The 21,721-nt window shown below is 51.9% G+C and overlaps 18 protein-coding genes across 18 annotated transcripts; 10 read left to right on the top strand and 8 right to left on the bottom strand.

Moving 5' to 3' along the window:
• Positions 1–52: 52 nt before the first annotated feature.
• Positions 53–490, top strand: KL928_003805 (uncharacterized protein; the record flags this gene model as incomplete). Its single annotated transcript, XM_043204433.1, has 1 exon — positions 53–490. One exon carries the CDS (start codon positions 53–55, stop codon positions 488–490), a length of 438 nt encoding a protein of 145 aa, XP_043059247.1.
• A 4-nt stretch (positions 491–494) lies between these two features.
• On the bottom strand, positions 495–1,772 carry KL928_003804 (uncharacterized protein; the record flags this gene model as incomplete). The annotated part of the gene is made up of 1 exon (XM_043204432.1): positions 495–1,772. The coding sequence occupies one exon, from the start codon at positions 1,770–1,772 to the stop codon at positions 495–497; it is 1,278 nt and encodes a 425-aa protein (XP_043059246.1).
• An 87-nt stretch (positions 1,773–1,859) lies between these two features.
• On the top strand, positions 1,860–2,363 carry KL928_003803 (uncharacterized protein; the record flags this gene model as incomplete). The annotated part of the gene is made up of 1 exon (XM_043204431.1): positions 1,860–2,363. One exon carries the CDS (start codon positions 1,860–1,862, stop codon positions 2,361–2,363), a length of 504 nt encoding a protein of 167 aa, XP_043059245.1.
• Positions 2,364–2,460: 97 nt separating this feature from the next.
• Positions 2,461–3,360, top strand: KL928_003802 (uncharacterized protein; the record flags this gene model as incomplete). Its single annotated transcript, XM_043204430.1, has 1 exon — positions 2,461–3,360. The coding sequence occupies one exon, from the start codon at positions 2,461–2,463 to the stop codon at positions 3,358–3,360; it is 900 nt and encodes a 299-aa protein (XP_043059244.1).
• A 42-nt stretch (positions 3,361–3,402) lies between these two features.
• Positions 3,403–4,047, bottom strand: KL928_003801 (uncharacterized protein; the record flags this gene model as incomplete). Its single annotated transcript, XM_043204429.1, has 1 exon — positions 3,403–4,047. The coding sequence occupies one exon, from the start codon at positions 4,045–4,047 to the stop codon at positions 3,403–3,405; it is 645 nt and encodes a 214-aa protein (XP_043059243.1).
• A 136-nt stretch (positions 4,048–4,183) lies between these two features.
• Positions 4,184–5,200, bottom strand: KL928_003800 (uncharacterized protein; the record flags this gene model as incomplete). Its single annotated transcript, XM_043204428.1, has 1 exon — positions 4,184–5,200. One exon carries the CDS (start codon positions 5,198–5,200, stop codon positions 4,184–4,186), a length of 1,017 nt encoding a protein of 338 aa, XP_043059242.1.
• Positions 5,201–5,369: 169 nt separating this feature from the next.
• Positions 5,370–6,048, top strand: KL928_003799 (uncharacterized protein; the record flags this gene model as incomplete). The annotated part of the gene is made up of 2 exons (XM_043204425.1): positions 5,370–5,381; positions 5,443–6,048. 2 exons carry the CDS (start codon positions 5,370–5,372, stop codon positions 6,046–6,048), a joined length of 618 nt encoding a protein of 205 aa, XP_043059241.1.
• Positions 6,049–6,149: 101 nt separating this feature from the next.
• KL928_003798 (uncharacterized protein) lies at positions 6,150–6,977 on the bottom strand (the record flags this gene model as incomplete). Its single annotated transcript, XM_043204424.1, has 1 exon — positions 6,150–6,977. One exon carries the CDS (start codon positions 6,975–6,977, stop codon positions 6,150–6,152), a length of 828 nt encoding a protein of 275 aa, XP_043059240.1.
• A 365-nt stretch (positions 6,978–7,342) lies between these two features.
• KL928_003797 (uncharacterized protein) lies at positions 7,343–8,323 on the top strand (the record flags this gene model as incomplete). Its single annotated transcript, XM_043204423.1, has 1 exon — positions 7,343–8,323. The coding sequence occupies one exon, from the start codon at positions 7,343–7,345 to the stop codon at positions 8,321–8,323; it is 981 nt and encodes a 326-aa protein (XP_043059239.1).
• A 110-nt stretch (positions 8,324–8,433) lies between these two features.
• On the top strand, positions 8,434–10,467 carry KL928_003796 (uncharacterized protein; the record flags this gene model as incomplete). Its single annotated transcript, XM_043204422.1, has 1 exon — positions 8,434–10,467. The coding sequence occupies one exon, from the start codon at positions 8,434–8,436 to the stop codon at positions 10,465–10,467; it is 2,034 nt and encodes a 677-aa protein (XP_043059238.1).
• Positions 10,468–10,529: 62 nt separating this feature from the next.
• KL928_003795 (uncharacterized protein) lies at positions 10,530–10,994 on the top strand (the record flags this gene model as incomplete). The annotated part of the gene is made up of 1 exon (XM_043204421.1): positions 10,530–10,994. One exon carries the CDS (start codon positions 10,530–10,532, stop codon positions 10,992–10,994), a length of 465 nt encoding a protein of 154 aa, XP_043059237.1.
• A 36-nt stretch (positions 10,995–11,030) lies between these two features.
• On the bottom strand, positions 11,031–11,753 carry KL928_003794 (uncharacterized protein; the record flags this gene model as incomplete). Its single annotated transcript, XM_043204420.1, has 1 exon — positions 11,031–11,753. One exon carries the CDS (start codon positions 11,751–11,753, stop codon positions 11,031–11,033), a length of 723 nt encoding a protein of 240 aa, XP_043059236.1.
• A 49-nt stretch (positions 11,754–11,802) lies between these two features.
• Positions 11,803–13,755, top strand: KL928_003793 (uncharacterized protein; the record flags this gene model as incomplete). Its single annotated transcript, XM_043204419.1, has 1 exon — positions 11,803–13,755. The coding sequence occupies one exon, from the start codon at positions 11,803–11,805 to the stop codon at positions 13,753–13,755; it is 1,953 nt and encodes a 650-aa protein (XP_043059235.1).
• Positions 13,756–14,139: 384 nt separating this feature from the next.
• Positions 14,140–14,600, bottom strand: KL928_003792 (uncharacterized protein; the record flags this gene model as incomplete). The annotated part of the gene is made up of 2 exons (XM_043204418.1): positions 14,140–14,161; positions 14,242–14,600. The coding sequence occupies 2 exons, from the start codon at positions 14,598–14,600 to the stop codon at positions 14,140–14,142; spliced, it is 381 nt and encodes a 126-aa protein (XP_043059234.1).
• Positions 14,601–14,667: 67 nt separating this feature from the next.
• Positions 14,668–16,566, top strand: KL928_003791 (uncharacterized protein; the record flags this gene model as incomplete). The annotated part of the gene is made up of 1 exon (XM_043204417.1): positions 14,668–16,566. One exon carries the CDS (start codon positions 14,668–14,670, stop codon positions 16,564–16,566), a length of 1,899 nt encoding a protein of 632 aa, XP_043059233.1.
• Positions 16,567–16,635: 69 nt separating this feature from the next.
• Positions 16,636–17,460, bottom strand: KL928_003790 (uncharacterized protein; the record flags this gene model as incomplete). The annotated part of the gene is made up of 1 exon (XM_043204416.1): positions 16,636–17,460. The coding sequence occupies one exon, from the start codon at positions 17,458–17,460 to the stop codon at positions 16,636–16,638; it is 825 nt and encodes a 274-aa protein (XP_043059232.1).
• A 299-nt stretch (positions 17,461–17,759) lies between these two features.
• On the top strand, positions 17,760–19,253 carry KL928_003789 (uncharacterized protein; the record flags this gene model as incomplete). The annotated part of the gene is made up of 1 exon (XM_043204414.1): positions 17,760–19,253. The coding sequence occupies one exon, from the start codon at positions 17,760–17,762 to the stop codon at positions 19,251–19,253; it is 1,494 nt and encodes a 497-aa protein (XP_043059231.1).
• A 283-nt stretch (positions 19,254–19,536) lies between these two features.
• KL928_003788 (uncharacterized protein) lies at positions 19,537–21,647 on the bottom strand (the record flags this gene model as incomplete). Its single annotated transcript, XM_043204413.1, has 2 exons — positions 19,537–20,928; positions 21,123–21,647. 2 exons carry the CDS (start codon positions 21,645–21,647, stop codon positions 19,537–19,539), a joined length of 1,917 nt encoding a protein of 638 aa, XP_043059230.1.
• Between the last annotated feature and the right edge of the window lie 74 nt (positions 21,648–21,721).

Raw genomic sequence — 21,721 nt, 5'->3', positions numbered from 1 at the left:
CAGAAAGTATAACCCCTTTTTTTAGTCTTCCGTCTATTGAATACTTTTCTGCATGGTGGCTGTTTCGAGAGTTAGCTCGATCACTGACTCGCTTGCTTTCAGCACAGGCGACGACCTTCAGAGTTTTTACACAGCTCTGGACGACTCCAACAATGACTCCATCTTGGATGTAGTTACAGACACCACCATTGCCGACGTTGGATCCGTGAGCGCAGACGAGGAGTCCCTTGTTGACGATGTTGACCTGCTATCACGCAATATGGTCGTTCTCAAGAAAGCTCCCGAAACCTCGGATGAGACACTCAGAGTCAACAAACAATTGCTCAAAGATGAACTGCGGGTCACGGGACTTATCAATACGCTGATAAACAGTTATCCACCCAGTCTGGAAGTTTCTGAGGACATCGAAGAACCTCCTCGTAAGCGTCTGCAAATTGTGTGGAGCCGGCTCCGCAGGCTGATAAGGAAACTTTTCAGACGTCGCCATTAGTACATTACATGTCCTTCAGCTCTGGGAAAATGTTCATGAGCAGCAAATCGAGTATGTTCCACAATAGAGACTTGTTGATGGTCTTGTGCTCAAAGGAGTCAAGGAAAGACTCTGTGTCAAGGTAGGGATGGGAGAACACCTTGTCCATGGCGGTTTTGGCATTCAGCTTGATTTCATCGAGTTCTTCAGTGGTCTGGGGCACGTACCTGGGCGTAGTATTGAAGTTCTCGTCTGCTGGGAACATAGTATGGCGCAAAGCCCGTACTGCACTGGAGATTGTCCCGCTGGTGAGGATCCTGTTGTGAACCAGATTATTAAGAACGTTACTGCATAGGTGATTGAACTTCTCGGATTTTTCGAGCAATGCCGCTGTCGTTGTGACAGCCACATGTACTAGTGGGTATCTCTTGCTGAAATGGACCAAGTCGTTCATGAATGGGAATACAGCATACCGCGTTACCAACGTTTGGGGAGCGGGCTTGGAGGAAAAGACTGAGGTGCAATAGGCTACGATATGGCCGATCTGACGGCTGCCGGCAGACAATTGCTCGAAAAGGGGTCTTCTCGTCTTTGGGCGCCTGCATGATGCTTCGCTGACCGCCTTGATCATGTTCCAGAGCATGAAGTTGTCTGTGAGGTTTTCCACAACGTTTCGCAGGATGAGGTCTCCAAAAATAGTTTCGGCGAACAGTCGGCTCAAGCTAGACTCTGCTTCCTCGTTTGGCAGCATCAGGACCATCATCTTTTTCACCAGCACCTGCATATACTGCCGTTCGCGCTCAGGAGTATCTAGCTGGATAGCAAAGTGACCGTTCAGAGATAAATAGTTGGCAGTGATTTCGTTCTCGTCCTGGCTGCTGAATTTTGTTCCTACTCGTTTCCTAGCCTCTCTCAGTGCCTCCATGTGTTTACTGAGGACCACAAATAGGTCATCGAGCAACAATCGGCTCCAGTCAATTCTCAAACACCTCTGTTGCAGATCTCTGGTCAAATGGGCGATCAGTGCGACGATTTCATTCAAAAACTCTCCGTTCTCGTCAAATGCAAGATTATTGTACCATCCGAGCACAAACTGGCGTAGAAAGAGCCCCACCAACGCGTGAAGCTCGTTGTCTACTTCCGAAGACGACGTAAAGGCAGGAAGGGATTCCTGTTGCACTCCGTACAACTGGGCGATGAGTTTTTGCAAGTACTCGGGAGTGTCTCGCTGTGGTTGGTCGCACAATGGCTTAACGTCGTCCTTGTCATTTCGCCGTCGTCTGTATTTCAGCCTAGAAGACATTGTGCAAAGATTCAAAAATAATAATTGTAGATAAATAAATTGACAAGCTGTGTCAATAAAAAAACACAACATTCTTTTATCACCACCATGTCGGACTCAGAGTCGCTTAGAGAGCTCGAAGACGAAATGGACGACTACCTAGGCCGTTATCGCGAACAGCGGATGGAGGAACTGGCAAAGGAGATAGAGCACGCGAAGCGCGGCCAGGACGCGTACCAGGAGGTGCATGACGAGGGAGAGCTGATGCGCAAAACGGTCTCCACCCAGACCGTGGTGATTCTATTTCATAACCCAGAATTCCAGACATGCCAGATGGTGGACAGCGCTCTTAAAGAGATAGCTTCCAGATACTACGCTACACAGTTCTACAAGATTGAGGCCACGGAGGCGCCGTTTCTCGCCGTTAAGCTGCAAATCAAAGTTCTGCCGTGCATCGTGGTATACCGTGACGGCAAGGAAGTCCAGAGAGTGGTAGGACTGGAAAGCCTCATTGATGGAACAGATCTCGGCACTTTCACAGCCCAGAGACTAGAGAACTATTTCCTCAAATGTCACATCATCAGGCCCAGAGCCATGGACATGAAGCAGTGAGCAGCAGGGAGAGTAAAACGTGAAACTCAAAACACCGTTATTTTTTCATAATTATACTAATCAATCCCATTTGCATAAATTATTTTCGAGATTTATCATGCCATTAATTAGACCCCAGGTGGCGCCTTCGCGCCAGCTCTTCACGCTGGCGTTCTCGGCCGCGTCCCAGCTCTACAAGAACACGTCTCTAGCGGATCAGCTGGAGCGCGGCGAGATTCATCGAGGCCCAAACCATGACGAATTACTGGCCAGGAAGAAGGCCCCACTATTTGTCCGGCCAGAGCCCAATTACCCACGGCATGTGCCCTTATACGGCTTCGAGAAAGCTCTGCTATTTGCTGGGTCTGCCATTGGCGCCTTTTTGCATCCCGAGAGAAACGAGTTTATTGTTGCTCTTGGAGAGTCTACTGCTCTCCCGTGTTTCCTCAAACAGCTCAAAGTGCAAATGTTGCACGATCCGACCGGCCGTCAAATCCTCAAAGAACGCCCCTACATTACCTCTGAGTCGTTGGATCTGGCCAAGCTCAAACAGTATCCGGATAACACTCTGGCAAGAGCGTATGTCGACTGGCTTGAGAAGGAAGGGGTGTCTCCAGACACCAGAGAACCTGTCCGATTTATCGATGACGAGGAACTGGCATTTATTTTCCAGCGGTACCGCCAATGCCACGATTTCTATCATGCCATTACGGGACTGCCTATCGTCAGAGAAGGAGAGATTGCGCTGAAGTTGTTCGAATTTCTCAACCTCAAGATCCCGTTTGCGGGATTGGGAGCTCTTTTCGCCCCAATTCCAATTAAAAAGTCCCAACGGAGCCGCCTGTTCAACATCTACTACCCCTGGGCCCTAAAGAACAGTTTTACCTGTAAACCTCTGATCAACGTCTACTGGGAAAAGATCTTGGACCGCGACGTGGACCAGCTCAGACACGAGCTCGGCATAGAAAAACCGCCCGACATGAGACAGCTTAGAAAGGCCAAAGTTACTACGTTATAATAAATCGAATCGTTTATATGCTATGCATGCGCTCTATCAATTCTAGTTTCTGTATCCAAATATTTTCGCCAGATCCCCGGTCTTCTCGTTGACTCCTGACATGACATCGTTCGTTTTTTCGTTAACTTCATCAAGTAAAATCTGCGTTTTATCGGCAAGTCCGTGCCACTGTTCCTCCAAATTTTTCAAAACCGAATCAAATCCAAGCTTCCCCTTGCGCGCGTTCTGGCCAAACCGCTCAACCGACCAGTCCTCCAGCTTGTCACAAAGCTGGCGCAAAGAGGCAAATGCAGTGATTTCGGCCACCTGGTCGAACCGCGTGCGCGTGACCGGAGACACAGGGTCCGGCCTGTACACCACTGTCTCGTAAACTCTCAACAGCTTGCACATGGTCAGGTTGCAAGACCGCATGGTCAGGGTCCGCTGGTTTCTATCAATCACAGACACCTCCCGCACGTACGACTTGTCTTGTCCGCCAACCAGAAACATCAGCCAGCGTGGAATAGGTTGCTTGCATGTGATGAGGCGTTCTGTTGTCAAAGTGCCCTTGTTCGGATCAAACTCGCGACGAAGAACGTCAACGCCCACGACATGCGTGCTCAGCTCGTTTGGGTACTTGCACCAGTTGGCAGCGCTTACATAATCCCACGAGTAGTTGTAAAATTGCGTCGAATTGAACACCTTCATGACGATATCAAGAGACTGACGAGCGAGTTAAATACCTCTTTTGAATAAAAATTTTTGGTGGCGGTGAAAACCGGAACGGTCCAAAAAAGAAAAGCCGTATCGGGTAGTGGTTTTTTTCGCTCTCGCGGTTCTCTGCTTACGTTATCGAGCCAATAACGTACTCCTGGAATCTGGTATCCGTCTGGCTGAACTGTTGACGCAGCGGAAGTGTGCTCACGCCGCGAGGCCGCAGCCACTGGCGCAACCAGTTTGCAATCAGATTTCCCGAATTGAATGGGTTCAGACACACGTCTTTCAAGAAGAAAGGCCCGAGCTTGTCTGTTGCGAGATATTCTCTGGTGGTGATGCCCGTCAAACCAAAGCACAAATGGGTAAACAGCAACGATGCAGGGAACATGACACACACCACGGCGTATATGAGTAGGAAGAGGCTCATCGGGGTGTCGGCGATATTTTGCCGCGAGATTCTATAAGCTGTCTGTGCGCATACTAGTGCACAGAGTAGCACAGTAAATATCAAAAAGCACAGAAAATGCCAGTAGTTTCTCTGTCCTACGCAATTGGCAAGAAACGGACAGTGGTGGTCCATGTTCCAAATGCAAGCATTACAGCTGGAACAATGCGACGAACGTACAGGTCTCCAGATGTAGCATGTTGTACAGTATTTCAGTTCCACCTTCGATTTTGGTCCGTCCACAATCTGGCTGTTGAAATACTCCAGGGGTAACCCGTTGCGGACAACGTTATCCACGAGATGCACATTTCGAGGAAGTACCCCTGGGTCCTGAAAAGCTGCACGAATGAAACACGCGGCTGACAGGCACCAAAGGTAGCAAAAAATAAAAATTATAGCGGGTGAAATATGAGTCCATGTGTATTTTGCCTCGAAGATAATATACAGCGGCAAGGATATAACGTGAAGTACTATGGTGGAGATGAATGTGGAGTAATCGTATATGTCGGAAAGTCTCAGACCGCGCAATCTGCCTCCAAAGAGGAAATACTGAGATGCTGTATATGCTTGGTAATTGTAGACCGGAGTCTGCGGCGATGTCCAGGTGACGCACCAATTGGAAAACAGCGCTTTTTTCAGCCGGGGCCCGACCGGTTTGAGCTCTGCAGCCTGCCAATTTTTATTTTTGCTTATCGTCATCGCCCTTCATCAAGTGGCGCAAATTGTCTTTATTTATTTATGAACCCTTCAATATTTTTTTTAGCGTGTTTGGTCCCCGGTGTGCGCGAATTTGCGGCCGGCCAGAGGGGGCGGCCTGCTGCAGCAGATTTTCCGCCGCTCTTTTTATTTCCACCACGATAACCGAAAAATGACTGACGAGGTTAAGAGTGCCAAAGATGCGGTAGGTGCAGACTTGAAATAACGCGTTTCTAACAAAATAGCTCGTGTCTGCTCTCGTGGAGCTGTCCAAGGCAGCAAGTGATGCGTCGAAAGCCACGTTCCTGTTCTTCAACGCGTTGGAAAACAACAACACTGACAGGTCGTTGTTCGAGGACCTGATGGTTCCCATCGTGGGGCATGACTCGGTTCCAATGCTTGCGAACATGGGAAATCACGACAAAAAGGAGGAAAAGAAGAGGAAGAGGGCCCCAAAGGACCCTAATGCTCCAAAGAAGCCCCTAACCTCGTTCTTTCTGTATTCAAATGCCATGAGAGACATTATAGTCAAGGAGAGAATGCTCTCGGGCGAGAGCAGCCTATCACAGCCCGAGATCGCTCAGGAGACTTCCAGGAGGTGGAAGGAGCTTAGTGAAAGCGAGAAAGCCAAATGGAAGGAGCTGTATGAAGAGCAAAAAGCCATGTATGAGGAGGAAAATAAGAAATACCTTCTGGCAAAGGAAACCGGTGCCGCATACACTGCTCCCAAAAAACCAGAGACCGCTCCAACTCCATCGAGCCTGAAAAAGAGCGACCACGAGAAGAAGAAGGAGAAGAAGAAGAAGAAGAAGGAAAAGCAGCAGCAACAGCAACTCCTCATGAGCGAATAGACTGACGAACTTGTGACCAAATTCTGATAAATCGCGGGTCCTCTGCTTGTTTTTGTCGCTTTGTTATATTAGTTTTGTGTGTAAGAGTAGAATTAATTTCTTCAGCTTGACTTTTCCAGCTTGATGCTTGTAAGTTCGTCGGGATGGGTGCTCTTTTTATGTTCATACAACGCCGGATAGCTCGAATAGATCTCATCGTTTGAACACACGTCACATTTGTAGAGTCCAAGGCTGGTGATTGTGTATTTGAGAGGTTTTTTCGTTATGGCCGGAGTCGTTTCACTTGAAGGGTCCGAGCTGCCTGACGAGTTTGCTTCATTTGAACTCGGCGAGTCAATGGTTTGGTCGTATTTCCTCTTTGCTGGTTTAGTCAGCTTTGTAGGCTGAGGGGTAGACTCTTTGGAGTCACTAGGCGACAGCGTTTCAGTCTCGACGTTGGGCTTCAGTGAGCGCAGATGTCCCTTTCTATCCCTATTTAGCGTCTTGTTAGCCAGCATGAGCTGTTCTCGAGGAACCTTGAACTTTTGTGCCAACTGATTGAGCGACACTTCGGGCCATGGCTTCACCACGACGTTTTTTTTCGCTGGTTTGTCGATGATCTCAGACTCGGAAAGGGCGGGCGTCGAGTATAGGGGCGTGAATCCGACTGGTATGCTATCGTCTGAAGGGGTTTTGGAGACTTTCTCGACGATTAGGCTTTCCTTTTTCGGGTCTGGAACTGGTGGTTCTGACAGATCCTCGCCGTTCAGCAGTTTATCCAAGTTCTCGTACTTCTCAAGTTTCGCATTCAGCTTTTCAACCTGGCCCTGAAGCGAAAATACAGCAAGTAGCAGCTTGGAAATAACCTCCTTTTCGTTCAACGAAGAAACGAAATCTGGATCCTTGAGTTTTTCCGGGTCGCTGATTTTCAGCGATTTAAGGAACGACATAGCGAAAACGGACGGCTGTGACTTCAGAGCAAGTTTTCAAGCAAGGTGGGCGTTATTGAAGCAAAGATGTGTTTGCTAGCAATAAAATATCAGTGCTTTAGAAAAAAAGGGGATACCAAAATATGTAAAAAGGAGGTTTAAATTTTATGGTCGCAGAAAAAGAGTAGGGGTACTAGGCGGGTGTTTTTAAAATGGAGGCACTGGAGAAAGCCGGCCATTTGGGCCGTTTCGATCTTGAGGTCTCACTACTGGTCAAAACCATCCTTCTAAGGGTTTGATTGGCGGGTGGTGAGAGTATGCGTGGGTCAGCACCGATTCTGGTCGATCGACCCAATAAAATGTTTCGACAAAATTTTTAACAAAGCATGTTTGGACGACTACTGAGGCCTTCTGCCAGACACTTTTCGGGCGTGCGGCCGACGCTGAACGCCTCATCGGCTCTGGAAGCTATTGATAATCGAATGAAAAAGCTGCAGAGGGAAGCCCAGTTGAGTCCCGAAGACAACTCGTTGCTCAACAGACCAGATCTTTGGCAAGGTCTGCCCGACCAGAAGGTGCTAGAACTGTACCAGCAGAGAAAGATCAATCTTGGAAAGCACTACCGGCGCAACAGAGATGAATTCAGCGCTCTGGTTGCCGCCGCTCCAGATATCCACACGGCATATATGACCGCACACGCATACACTGCTGAGGAAGGAGATATGTTCAGAAATCAGCTCAACTACCAGTCGAAGATGTATCACTACAAAGGTAATTTCATGTCCGACGAGATCGAAGAAGATGAGTACGACGAATACCCAACAGAGGTCCAGGAAGTGGTTGACAATTTCAGGGACCACTTGGAGTTCAACAGAGTGGCCGCATACGAGCTGCCACTCCTTACCAAATACAGAAAGGAGTACGTGCCGCCTAAGAAGGGCGAGAAGCCGGTCACGTACCGCTACACCAAGTACTTTGGCGAGAGCCATCCTGCTGAGCGCAAGGTGTCGGTGTCGGTGAAAGTGTCGGAGCTCGACCTGACTCGGGAGCAAAAGCACAAGTTCAAGCTGCTGGCCGGTGTGAGATACGACCACGAGAGGGACATTTTCAAGATGTCCAGCGACAGGTACCTGGAGCCGGCCCAGAACGCCTCGTTTTTGTCGGAGGTGATGGACGATCTGGTTGCCGAGGCGAAAAGAGATGCTCACAAGTATGCCGACGTTCCGCTCGACAAGAGACACACCAAGGCCAAGGCCAGAAAGAAGCAGCACCGCAAGAAACGTGTTTACGAGTTTCCGAAGGAGTGGGAGCGTCCAATCGCGCCAGAGTCCAAACAGGTTGACTGGCAGCAGATGCTCACCGAGTAATGTACATAGACAGACACCAGATATATCTTTTTCCTCACATCCGTACACCGCATTCCGGCGACCGGTAAGCTTTGACAAAAAAAAATAAAAGGTCGACTGATACACTCAGCATGCCTCCACGCAAAGCGAATCGTCGCAAGGGCAAGAACCTTTTGGGCAAGGGAAAGTCGACTCCTGGGCCGGCGGCAGCCGTGGCGATGGGTTTGCCGTCAGAAACGCTGCAGACGGTTCTTACCGAGCTCAATCTAAGCTACGACTCGAGTCTCGGCTTGCTGCAGGGGGACAGCATGTTTTCGACCCCGTCGGAGGCAAAGCTGGCAGCATTGAAGAAGCTGCTGGAAAAACTGATTGGGGAACTTGAGTCTGGAGTGGAAATCGACAAACGGTTGATAGCGTCGATCGACTCAGAAATTTCCTTGCTCGACGGGGAAGATAAGCAGAAGACGGCTGCAGTCAAGGAGGAGCCGTTGGAGCCCGTTGTTCCTCCCGGAGTGGAAATTAAGCAGGAGAATGACGAGGAGGACGAGGACAGCGCTATACAGGTGCCCAAGAGAAAGCGGCAGAGAATCATCATTACTGCTAATGGAGAGCGCAAGGAGATTACTCCGGACTCACGTGACGAAGGGGCCGACGGGTCCTCTGAGCCACCTCGAGTTGCGAGCGAGGACGACGAGGACGCGTTGCCGGTTGGGTCTGTCACGGTGAAGAAGGAGAAGCCGATACTGAAGATCACTCAGAAGAAGCCAGACGACGAGGACAAGCTGGAGGACGGCGAGGTGATTCCGTCTGTCTACATTGGCAAAGAGAAGCCCGACTTCAAGATCGACGAGCTCCTGGAATCTGCTAGAGATAAGCTGGAATTATACGACGAGCAGAAAGCGCACGAGAAATATGGCGACGGAGAGGAGTTCCTGAAGCACAAGTACGCCGTTGCCGACTTCCCGCACGACGACCTCAAAGACCTGCTTCCAGGCGAGATCCCGATGACCGATTTTTCCATTGCGAAGCCGAACAACAACCAGATCGCGTTCACCTCGTTCCAGGCGTACGTGGATCCGTTTTTCAGACCATTCACGGAGGAGGATATCCGTTTATTGCGCACAAAATGCAATTTGAGCAGCAATCTGCCCCGTGACTACGACGACCAGAAAACCCCGTACCACATCCCGCGGCTGGGCCCGCACTACGCTGACGTGTGGTACGAGGAAGACCTGCGCAATGGCCTGATCAAGAACCCTGACGGCATGGGGTTCAGTCTACGCAAGCAGCTGGAGATGAACATGTTGAGTCTCGTGGAGCCAAAAGCGTCTTCCGACAGTTTGAGCAGCGATGTCTTGGAGACGGAGGATGTCTCGTGTGGCCCGCTAACCTCAAGACTTCTCTCTGCCCTGATCAAAGATACGCCTGACAAAGACGGTGAAGACGACAGTCTTGCGGGCAGCCCTGCTGCGGATGAGAATGGCGGCGACAACGGTGCTGGCGACACGCTGTCCTCGTCGGCCTTGGCAGACCAGCAGGGGTGGAAGTCGTCCATCATAAAGACAGATTACAAGACTCTTGAAGAGCGGCTGAAGCGGGAACTGAGATACATTGGCGTGTACATGAACGTGGAGCAGACGCTGAATGAACCAGGGTTTGACCAGGACTGGGTCCAAAACAGAGAAGACGACGAAATTTCCACCGAGCTGCGTCATTTGCAGAAGGAACTCAGAGCTGTCCAGGTGCGCAATATCAAGCGCAAGAAGAAGATCATTCCAATCGTGGAGGAGCAGATTGCCTGGCAGGAGTACATGTCCATTTTAGAGGACCTGGATAAGCAGGTGGAGCAGCATTACAGGAGAAGAATCAACGTTGCACCGAAGAAGGCCAAGAAACGAGGCCCGAATGCTGGTGGCAACGCCGCCAAAGAAAAAGAGGAGCTGACTAATCAGCAGCTGGTGAGCAACTCGTCCTTTATGAGTCTTCTGGAGAAACGCAACAAGTGGATCTCGCGTATTGGGCCGTTATTCAGATCACAGAAAGAAATGAGAAGAATGCCTTCTGAGAGCGTTTTCAAGGACGTCAACATGGTGGAAAACGAGGAGGACGAGGAAGGAGAAGAGATTGCGGAGGATGATGTTTTGGACCAGATGGATCTGGAGTAGTCACGCGAGCGGTACGAATAATGCAAGTAATGAAAAATAATCGAGTGTAAATTATTTATTTAATGTACTCGATTTCGTTCAACGAGTATGGTGAAGTTTGGAGAAAATCCCCGACTCCGGTGAACGAGCTGTTTGCGTTTGGGACGATCGCCGACTACAAAGCGAACGAGCAGCTGATTGGACCGCTGGACGAAGACCAATTGCTGAAGTTGCGCCAACTGACGCTGATGTCGGTGGCCAAGCGGGGACTGCTGACGTTTGGCCAGGTGGCCAAGCTCTTGGACCTGAAATCCGATGACGTGGTTCGAACTCTGGCTGTGCTGGCTCGCAGTCCGCTTCTGCAGCTGGAAATCGACGAACTGGGCCAGACGGTCAGGTTCATAACTGCCAGCTCTAGAGACATATGGGTGCAGGGAGACCCTCCGCCTTCCTTTACGGCTCCGGTCACAATAGAGCTGCTTCAAAAGGAGCTAAGCTACGGCAACGACGCAAGCACCCCCAAGCTCAAACGCCGCTTAGAAAGTTGATTTCGAATGCATTATATATAAATATCCACTGGCTCCTCAGGCCTTCCAAAGCTTCTTCACAACACCCACTAATCCTTCCTTTTCGGTCTTCTCGATGAGGTAGACACCGTATCCTGCAACAAGAGTTCCAAATCCTAGCAGGCCAATCGCAACCTTGTGCCAGATGCCATAAACTCTCAATGGAATATAGTCGATGATACAGCTCTCGAATCCGACATAGCAGTGGTAAAGGAGCAATGTCCCCATCACGGAGTCGACGAGCGGATACGAAGTGCCTGTCACAAAAGGCGTCATGATCAGCGGAGCCATGCCAATAGCAACAACTCTCTCGCTTGTCCAGTGGAGCGATCCGTGCAACTTGTGTGGGGGTGGCGGAACATAGGCGTCGTTCACGGTTCCCACGATGTTTCCAGGAGGCTGTGGGATGGTCTTGATGAACCCGCGAACGGCAAGGGGTCTAAAGGCAGAAGAGGGTTTTGCGCGTAATCCGACTTTCAGCATGGTGTGTTTTTTTGTCTTCTGGTCCGGGGATGAGGAAATATATATGGGTGTTAGGAGCCCTGCTGGTGATGACAAAATTAAGGCCTGTGATTGCTTGTAGGTCGGAGGACGATCGGAAATGTTGTTTTCAGTGCCAGCTGCGTCCCAAAGCTGGCGACGGGCGTCGTGCCGAGGCTGCTGACTGTATGGGCGGCCGTTTGTGTGAGCACGTTGCGACGGATAATGGCAGCCTCTTATCCGTTCACACCCTTGCACCATCCGAGGACATCGCACACTTGACACCGATATATTTTTCTCTCCAGATCGTATGGTAAAAGGAAGCGTTGCTGACGAGAACGGCATACCCTACAATTACCTGATAGTGATAGACGCCGGGTCAAAAGGGTCGCGTGCATACGTGTACTACTGGCTCTCCTCGCAGTATCTGCTGGCCAACAATATTTTGCGCGTGCCAGACGATCATGTTCAGCTGCTAAAAAGAGTCGAGCTCAATCCGTCCGATCTTCCCCAGATCCAGACAGGCAACAAATGGCACAAAAAGATCCATCCAGGCATCAGCGAGTTCCACGAGAACTCTGCACACATAGGGCCGAAATATCTAAATTACCTGCTCAAGAAGGTGTACGACATCATCCCCATCGAGCAGCATTATCGAACACCGATCTTTCTTCATGCTACGGCCGGCATGCGTCTTCTAAAACCCAATGAGCAGCAGGAAATCCTGGACAATGTGTGTTCGTATCTGCAGCGAGAAACCAATTTCTACATCCCGGACTGCCCAAGCCATGTAAATATCATTGACGGCGACGTCGAGGGACTTTTCGGGTGGATCGCCCTCAATTATCTGACCGGCACCCTGGCCGCCAATAGGAGCTCTGCAGGCCTACTGGACATGGGCGGGGCCTCCACACAAATCTCGTTTGAGCCTAACGAGGAAGAGACGAAAGAGCACTACAATCAGCTAATTAATTTAAAACTGGCCACGATGGGCCAGGAGGTCGCGAACCTGAGATATGACGTCTATTCGGACTCGTTTCTTGGATACGGGCTGTCGCAAATGCGGCTAAAGTACTTGCGTGGCCTTGAACGCAAGTGGGAGGACGGAAAGGAGTACGTGGAAGACCCCTGTCTTGCTGCCAAAAGACACCGGACCGTGGAACTTGACGGCATGGAAATCGAGGTCAGGGGAACAGGAAACTACGAACAATGCAACGAGAACGTTTACCAACTAATAGCCAACAAATGTGGCGACAAACAGGAGGTATCCACCTGTCTGCTGAGCAACACGAACCCGGACTTTAATTTAAATTCTGATAATTTTTATGGAGTCTCCGGATACTGGGATACTGTGTCCAAGCTGCTTAGCTACAGCGACAAAGAAGAGGACTATGGAAAGATTTACGCATACGACAAAATGGTGCAGGAAACAGAGAAAGTGTGTTCACTGAACTGGAACCAGCTAAAGGATTATAAGGACCTCAGAAAATCAGAGCTTGAAGAGTTGTGTTTCAAAAGCACGTACCTGATGAACCTCCTCCACAACGGGTTTGGTCTGAACCGCACACGATCGCATTTCACCGTCAACGACAACGTCAACGGGTCAGCGTTTACGTGGACACTGGGGCGGGCCGTGCTTTACGCTAGCGATGAGAGCCTGATTGAGGTGCAAAATTATGTTCATAATTACGTGGACGACGGCAAACGCGACAAGGTGGGGTACTCGCGCAACTCGGCTCCCGGAGTGTTTGTTCGCGGCTCGGAAGTGGACGGCGTGCCTCCGCGTCCTGTCTTCGAAATATTCGAATCATACGAAGAGCCAGGGTTTCTCCGAGACCTCAAGGAAGGAGAAGATTACGAAAACGACGACGTTGTTGAGGAGATTGACCACAAATCGATACTCAAGGCGCACTCGTGGACAGTCGCGTTGGTCGTTTTGGTTGGCGTGATTTTCATCATTGCGAACAAATCACGTGTGCTCCGTCTGCTTAACGAGATCGTGCTTTTTGCTGCGTCGTTGGTGAGAAAATATATACATGGCCGCGCGGGCGCCATCCACTGGCCATATGTGACGCAGGGAAGGTACAAGCGAGCACGGTCGATGGACCTGGGTGCTAGTGAGGTGGAACTCAGCGAGATGGATATTGCAGAGCCAGAAGACTCCGAGTTCGATCTGGGCGTGGAGGACGACGATGTTTTGAGCGGATACGAGGACTTTGATTTTTCGGAAGACAGCGATGACGGCATAGAGCGCGCCGTCTAGCTTTCCAGGTGCCAGCTGCGCAGGTCCGACCGGTAGTCTGCCTCCTGCAGCGGCCCGGGGCCGTTTTCCTTGCGCGTGGTGTAATCGTGTTGCACCGTGTCGATGTACGGGATGCCGAACTCGTTCCGTTTCCAGCCGTTTCCGTTGTGCTGCGTGATATCCTTCACGCACTCGATAGGCGTGAACTCGTCGTAATTGACCCCGTTGAACTGCCAGCTGAACTTGAACGTTTTGTTTATGATGTCGTTGAGGATCATCTCGGAATCGTTCTTGTGCATCTGTGGCTCCGGGATCTCCTTCTTGGAGTTCTCAATCGAGTCTTTCAGACCCGTGTATATCTGCTGTGTGCTTCTTTTCGGGACATTATAATGATAATCTTGTGCACTATCGAGGTGTTTCATGTACACTGACATTCGCAGGATGGCGTTTGTCTTTGAGTCTTTGAGGAGATAGCGGAGGTTTTTCGGCTCGCGGTCGTTAGCATACTCCGTCAAGTTGAGCTCCAGCGTGCCGAGCTTATCTTTCTTGCTAGTTTGCGAATCGTGAATAAAAAAAGTAATGTACAGCCATTTGTCGGAGAGCGTGAAAGATTCCTTGGGATTTGCATACAGCTTCAGTCTGGCCCGGATCTGCTCGTTGTTGAACACGGACTTGTGGTTTTCGACGGGACGTTCTGCCGACTGTGCCGCGTGTCTATGATGGTACTGGTGCCTGCCCGTGAGCCGGCTGTTTGAGATGGTCTGGATGTAAAAGCACGAAACGTGGTCCAGCTGCGGGATGTTGGACAACTCCGCGAGCTGCACATTTAATTCAAACTCTATGGCCTTATAATTGAGCTTGAGCATTTATGTTCTCCAACTTTTAATTATCTATTTGAATTTATTTGGCCCTATTTTTTTTCTGTTTGCCACTATGTCCAATTGGAAGAAGCTGTTTAACAAGTCGCACAAGTCCCAACAAGCTTCCAGTGGCTCAAGCCTAAAGACCACGCCTTCCGCTGATACAGGAGCATCGCACACAGAGGATGAGTTCCGAGACTCCCGCAAGACGCTGATCAACGAGGTCGCGTCGGGTGTTGGAAACCTGAATCTGGACCCACAAACGCCGCAGGTTATCACCAAGGACCTCGGGAGCACCGACCCGGTTCTTGAAAAAGAGGTATCCGAGCCCGTGAAGCTGCGTCCGGGACTTCTCACGGTCAAGATCTACTCCTCCAAGGACCTGCAGATACCAATTCCACTTAGGATCACGAAACCGATTCTCAACAGACTGGCCAACATGGGCACGAATCTGAACGAGGACGAGCTGATTAGACGCATAGAGGCGCTGAGCGAAACGATGGACGAGATCAAGAGCTCCAACATATCGTACTATCTTCCCTCCACGTTGAGCATAAATTCCGGAGACACCTCGAAAAACGTGGTCACAAACTACAGTCTGGTGTACGCCATTGTGGAAATAGAGAACAGCAGTGAACGCATCAACTCGATCGGAAACACCATCAGCAATACAAAATTCAATAGTGTCACCACTTTCGATGTGACGTCACCCAACACGGCTATTTTGAGTGTCCAGGTGTATGTCCGCGTGCCGGGGTCTCTCTTGGAGTCGGAAAGACAGGAGGACTGCTTGCTGGGGTCCTTCCAGTACCCTATCAGCTCGTCTGTTCTACAACAGGAGGCACCGCAGATCCGCATTCTGAACCACGAGTGGAAAAAACTGCGCAACCCGTACACAGACAAGGACCTTCCCGGAGCAGTCAGTATCACGCTGGACTTCAAACCCCTGTCGATGTCGTCCAAGAAGAGTCTGTCTATCGACGACTTTGACCTGCTCAAGGTGATCGGCAAGGGCTCGTTCGGAAAGGTGATGCAGGTGAGAAAGAAAGACACAGGCAAGATATACGCTTTGAAATCGATCCGAAAGTCCCACATCGTGAACAAGATGGAGGTGACGCACACTCTGGCGGAGAAGTTTGTTCTAAGCAGAGTCACCTCGCCCTTCATTGTTCCGCTGAAATTCGCGTTCCAGTCTGCAGAAAAATTGTATTTGGTGCTATCTTTCATCAACGGCGGAGAACTGTTCTACCATTTGCAGAAGGCCAGACGATTCCCACTGATCCGCGCAAAGTTCTACATTTGCGAGCTGCTTTCGGCCGTGGAGAATCTCCACTCAATGAACATCATCTACAGAGACTTGAAACCAGAAAATATTCTGCTCGACTACCAGGGCCACATTGCCTTGTGCGATTTTGGCCTGTGCAAAATCAACATGCAGCTCGACCAGAAAACAAATACCTTCTGCGGAACTCCAGAGTACCTTGCTCCCGAGCTGCTCATGGGCAAGGGGTACACCAGGGTCGTGGACTTTTGGACGCTGGGTGTTCTGTTGTACGAGATGCTCACCAGTCTGCCTCCATTCTACGACGAAGACGTCAACACCATGTACAGAAAAATCTTGAACGACCCGCTGGTGTTCCCAGCAGAATTCGACCCGGACACTAAAGACTTGATCACTAGACTTCTCAACAGAGACCCAAAAAAGAGACTCGGCTACCATGGCGTGGAAGAGATCAAAAACCACCAATTTTTCAAGGACATCGACTGGTACAAGCTTAGCCACAAGGGCTACATCCCTCCGTTCAAGCCTCAGGTACAGGACTCGGCAGACGTGAGCAATATCTCGTCTGAGTTCACGGACGAGCGTCCGATGGATTCCGTTGTGGACGACTTCTTGAGTGAAAGTGTCCAGAAACAGTTTGGGGGATGGACCTACGTCGGCAGCAGCTTCAATCCAGAAAACTACGCGTAAATCGAAAATCAGCCGAATACATTCTATCCCATATTAATTAATTAGTTTTACTCGATGCGAGGAACCGCTTTACCAGCAAGTGAACCCACCGTCAACAGTGATGTTTGCGCCCGTGGTGTATGAAGAGGCGGAGTTGGATAGCAAGTACAGCACCGTACCCGTGAATTCCTTAGCTTCCGAGAGACGGCCCATTGGGGTCAGCGACAGCCACCTCTGGTACATTTCGTTATTACCGTTAATAACGTTCTTCGTGAGCGGTGTAAGGATGTATCCTGGCGACAAAGTGTTGACTCTGATGCTGTATTTGGCCCATTCGGCGGCGAGGGATTTAACCATGTGAATGACGCCGGCCTTGGACATGTTGTAGGCGACTTGCGGTTGTGGGTCGTTGACGATTTCACCGGACATGGATCCGATCATCACGATAGAGCCGCCCTTGATGTTGTTGTCGATGAGTGGCTTGGCGAATGCCTGTGCAACGTACAAAGCGCCCAGAAGGTTGACCTTGACAAGCTTTTCGGCGTTCTTAGCTGGGTATTGCTCTGCAGGGAAGTTCTCGCAATACCCAGCGGTGTTGACGAGATGTAGCGGGTACTTTCCGAAATCGGCGTAGATTTGAGCAAACACCTCGTTCACGTGCTCGGCGTCGCTGATGTCGCAGACGTACGAGCGCATCGTTGGCACGAGGTCCTCTTTGATTTTGAGTTCCTCAACGCAAAATTTGAAGAGCTCTTCTTGTGTTTCCTTTGTTCTCTCCAGGTTCATATCGAGCAGAGCCAATTCGGAGCCGTAGGCCAGAAGGCCCTTGATGATGGCGTTGGACAGACCACCGGAAGCGCCGGTGACGACTGTGAGTTCGTTGTCTAGTCTGAAGGTTGGGACGATGTCAGCCATTATTTGCGGATAGTATGGATCTCAGAAGGAGGGAAAAGGCTGGCTTTTATACTCTGAGGAGCGCAGAAGCCTCTCACACATTTTTTTAGGTTAGGAAGTCCGTTTGTGGGGGTGTCACGCAAAAAGAAAGAAAGCGTTCTGCCACCCCGAGGCACCAGGACAAAACAGCCGTGGAACTCCGTCTGCGGAATTCCGCGATTAACAGAAAACGGCCTATTGTCTCGCGCTCCAGAAGTTTCTTTTTGCGGCCGTTTGATTCGCCGTCGCACATCTCTGCACCCCCTCGCTTCTTTCTTTTCATGTCAAGCCTCAACATCGGATTGGTCAAGTCGATCGCAGTCATAGGAGGCGGCCCCTGCGGTGCAGCTGCAATCAAGGCGCTTCTAAAAGAACCGGCCTTCGATTGTGTGCGCGGGTTCGAGAGGCGCGCAGGCTCAGGCGGGCTCTGGAACTACCACGACTCCCGCGCCGGGCCAGAGCCTGTCGCAGGTCCGTCCCTCGATCCGCACAGCCCAGATCTCGTCAAGCCTCACAAGCTGGCCCCCAACCAGTACGTCTGGCCCAGCGCCATCTACGAGCTGCTCGACACAAATGTGCCCCGTCAGATCATGGAGTACAGTGGCTTCCCGTTTCCGAAAGGTACGCCGCTGTTTCCTACCAAACAGCAGGTGCTGGACTATTTCAAGGAGTACGCCAGGGACGCAGAGCCTCACATCCGGTTCAACACAAACGTCGTGTCTGTGAGGTACCGGCCAGACGAAGGTAAAAGGTGGCATGTCACACACCGTCCCGTGTGCGACGAGACGGAAGGTGGACTAAAACCTTCGGCCGCCCATCCTGACGAAACGGAGCATTTTGACGCCGTGCTGGTCGCCTCGGGCCACTACGAGCTGCCGTACGTGCCCGAGAAGAAGGGACTGGCCGAGTGGACGTCCAAATACCCCGGCTCTGTGTCGCACTCGAAACATTTCAGACACCCGCGACAGTTTGCGGACGTGCCGGGGAAACTGCTCATTGTGGGCAACTCGGCGTCGGCACTGGACCTCGCGTACCAAACGGCGACGATATTGCAGCGCGACGTGTACAAGAGCGCCAGGTCGCAGGCAATGCTCCCGGGCGGAAGCAGCGACTACATCAAAACCGTGCCGGACATCGAGCGTTTCGAGCCAGAAACAAAGTCGGTCAGGCTCACCGACGGGTCGGTGCTCGACAACGTCGGCCACGTCCTGTTCGCCACGGGATTTCTCAGACACTACCCGTTTCTCGACGAGATCAACAAATCGTCCACGCCGGTAGTCACCGACGGCCTCAGACTCCACGGCTTATATAAGCAATGTGTCAGCTACAATTTCCCCGGGCTCGCCTTCATCGCCACGCCGCGGTACATTCTGCCGACCAGAGTGGGGGAGGCGCAGGCGATCTGGCTGTCCAAGATCTTCCAGGGCAAGCTGGCACTGCCCAGCGTTGAGGAAATGAGGGCCGACGAGGAGAACACCGTGAGGCTGCGCGGCGACTCGCCCAAATTCCACAATCTGATGTATCCCGACGACGTTCACTACGCACACGAGCTGAACCAGCACGTGTACTCGACGCCGGACTGGCAGAGCGGGCTGGTTCCCTGCGAATGGAGCCACGAGGACATTTTGTACCGCGCGTCGGCCGTGAAGATGAAGGAGGCGTATCTCAAGTACCGCGAGCTGACCAATGGCAAGCGCGCGACAAGCGTTGAGGAGCTACAGCACGCGGTCGATTTTAGGTTTGAGGACGTGGACTGGACAGAGTTTAAGCTGTGAATTGTGCAGGGTCCCTGCTGCGTTCTCGAAAAGGTTCCACCGCTCGATTCGGCAGCAGGCGAGGTTTCCGGTCCCTGCAATCTGGATTTGACGTGCAACATCATTCGCTGTTGATCTTATCTATAGAACCGCAGGTCGTGGGCCGCAGACTTTTGGGTAGCGGTTCGTCCCACGGCCTTGCATTATCCCAAAGTAGAAAAAAAGTGCACGTCTGCCATCTGTGTGTGCGGTTCGCCAAGAGCCAATTTTCGATAAGATAATGCAGTCCGTCTAGCACAGACCCCTAGGGTCCTGCGATATATAACCTGTGTCTCGCTCCCGGTGCAAACCCAGAATGGGAGGATACGCAAACTCGGGGCTCGGCTCGGCCGAGCTGCTCATGGCAGCCAAACGCGACTCGCTCGACACCCTCGCCGAAGACACGTCCACCTACGTGGCTGCAGACATGGGCTACGTGATGTTCTGCACCGTGGGAGTCATGATTCTCACGCCGGGCATCGGCCTCTTCTACGGCGGCCTGCTCAAGAAGAAAAACATCATCCAGATGCTGTTCCAATCCTACATGGTGACCAGCACCATCACGATCCAGTGGTTCCTGTTTGGCTACTCGCTCGCGGTGTCGGCCTCCTCGTCGCACGTGTGCGGCAACTTCTCGCTCGGCGCGCTCGCCAAACTCGGCGCCGGCCCGTTCATCGAGGGCGGCACCATCCCCTCGATCATCTACTTCACCTTCTCGGCGTTCTTCCCGATCGCCACCGTGCAGATCTTTGTCGGGGCCATTGCCGAGCGCGCGCGGATCGTGCCCTCGCTCGTGGTCGGGTTCCTGTGGTGCACGGTGTGCTACTGCCCGTTCGCGTACTCCACGTGGTCGACCAACGGCTGGCTGTACAACCTGGGCGCGCTCGACTTCGCCGGCGGCGGGCCCGTCCACATCGCGTCCGGCGTGTCGTCGCTCGCGTTCTCCTTCTTCATCGGCAAGCGCAAGTACTGGAAAAACCCGTCCACCAACAAGGACTACAAGCCGCAGAACATGGTGGCCACCTTCATCGGCGTGTCCATCATCTGGTGCACATGGCTGTGCTTCAACTCGGGCACGCTGCTCGCCGTCAACACGAGAACCGGCTACATCATGGCCAACACGCAGATCGCCGCGTCGGTCGCCAGCTTCGCCTTCACGCTCGTGGACTTCCTGTTTGAGCGCAAGTGGAGTCTGGCCGCCGCGTGCGAGGGCGCCGTGGTGGGGCTCGTCAACATCACGCCGAGCTGCGGCTTCTACACGCCGTACTGGGCGTTTGTCACGTCTGCGTTTGTTGGCGCGTGCTGCCGGCTGCTGTACAACGTGAACGAGTGGCTCGGCATCGACGACACCACGCGCTCGTTTGTGGTGCACGGCATCGGCGGCATTCTGGGGTCGATGTGTCTGGGCGTGTTTGCGTCGCCGTACGTCGCGGGGCTGGACGGGGTGACCGAGATTCCGGGCGGGTGGATACACCACCACTGGAAGCAGATGGGCTACCAGTTTGCTGGCTGGATCAGCATCACCGTGTGGAGCTTCGTGGCGACCTACGCGATCTGCTTCGTGGTGGACAAGATCCCCGGCTGCAAGCTCAAGGGCATCGAGGAGGCCGAGGAGATGGGCATGGACTTCTACGAGATGGCCGAGTACGACGGCGCGCTGGAAGAGTACGTTCGAGACAGAAAGGACTCCGGCGTGTCGTACAACGGCGGGGGCGGCGTGGTGGGGATGGGCACCTCGAGCGAGGTCCACGAAAACAAGCTTGCGCACCACGTCAAGTCTGTTGAGGTGTAATAAATATTCTAAGCAAGTTCATTCACTCGTTACTTCGTTCGGCTCCGTTACACGGGGACGCTTTTCATGTCCACCTCCACGTAAGGATTTTCCGGGTTGCACTTCACGTCCAGGTCCACCTTCCAGTGTCTGTTGTACCTGTCGGTCTCCTCGCCGTAGCCGTGGTCCGAGTAGTCGTGCAGGTGGAACAGAATGCTGCCGTCCGGCCTGTGCTCGACAACCGCCTTCTCGAAGTTGTAGTTTACACCGGTGTAATAGTTGATCTCCGAGAGCAGGTGCCGCTTTATGTGGTGGCCCAGGTGTCTAACGAACTTGCGCGAGCGCGAGTTCATGGTGGGCTTGATCTTCTCCGGGTTGTCGTGGATGCTGTGGAGAACAAACGGTGGCAGGTAGTTGACCCTGAGGTGGAAGTAGTCGAACTCGTTGTCCCAGGTCTCGTCCTTGAGATACTGCTCGAAGGCTACAATGTCGTCGAATTTTCTAAGTGGAGGTTCCTCCACGGAGTTTCTCCTGGAGGTGACCGGAGACAGGTGCTCCAGATGGGTAGGCTCAGTTTGGGAGTAGGAAGAGTACTTTTTCGTCATGACGGGGGCTGTCCACTGGGCCAGCGACGCCCGGATTATATACTGGGAATTGTGGTCTCATTCCCGGTGTGGGG

Source organism: Ogataea angusta (assembly GCF_019207475.1).
Source record: "Ogataea angusta isolate 61-244 chromosome Unknown 61-244_NODE_7_length_650817_cov_90.064852, whole genome shotgun sequence".
NCBI lineage: Eukaryota > Fungi > Ascomycota > Pichiomycetes > Pichiales > Pichiaceae > Ogataea > Ogataea angusta.
This window is presented reverse-complemented; position numbering and strand designations above follow the sequence as displayed.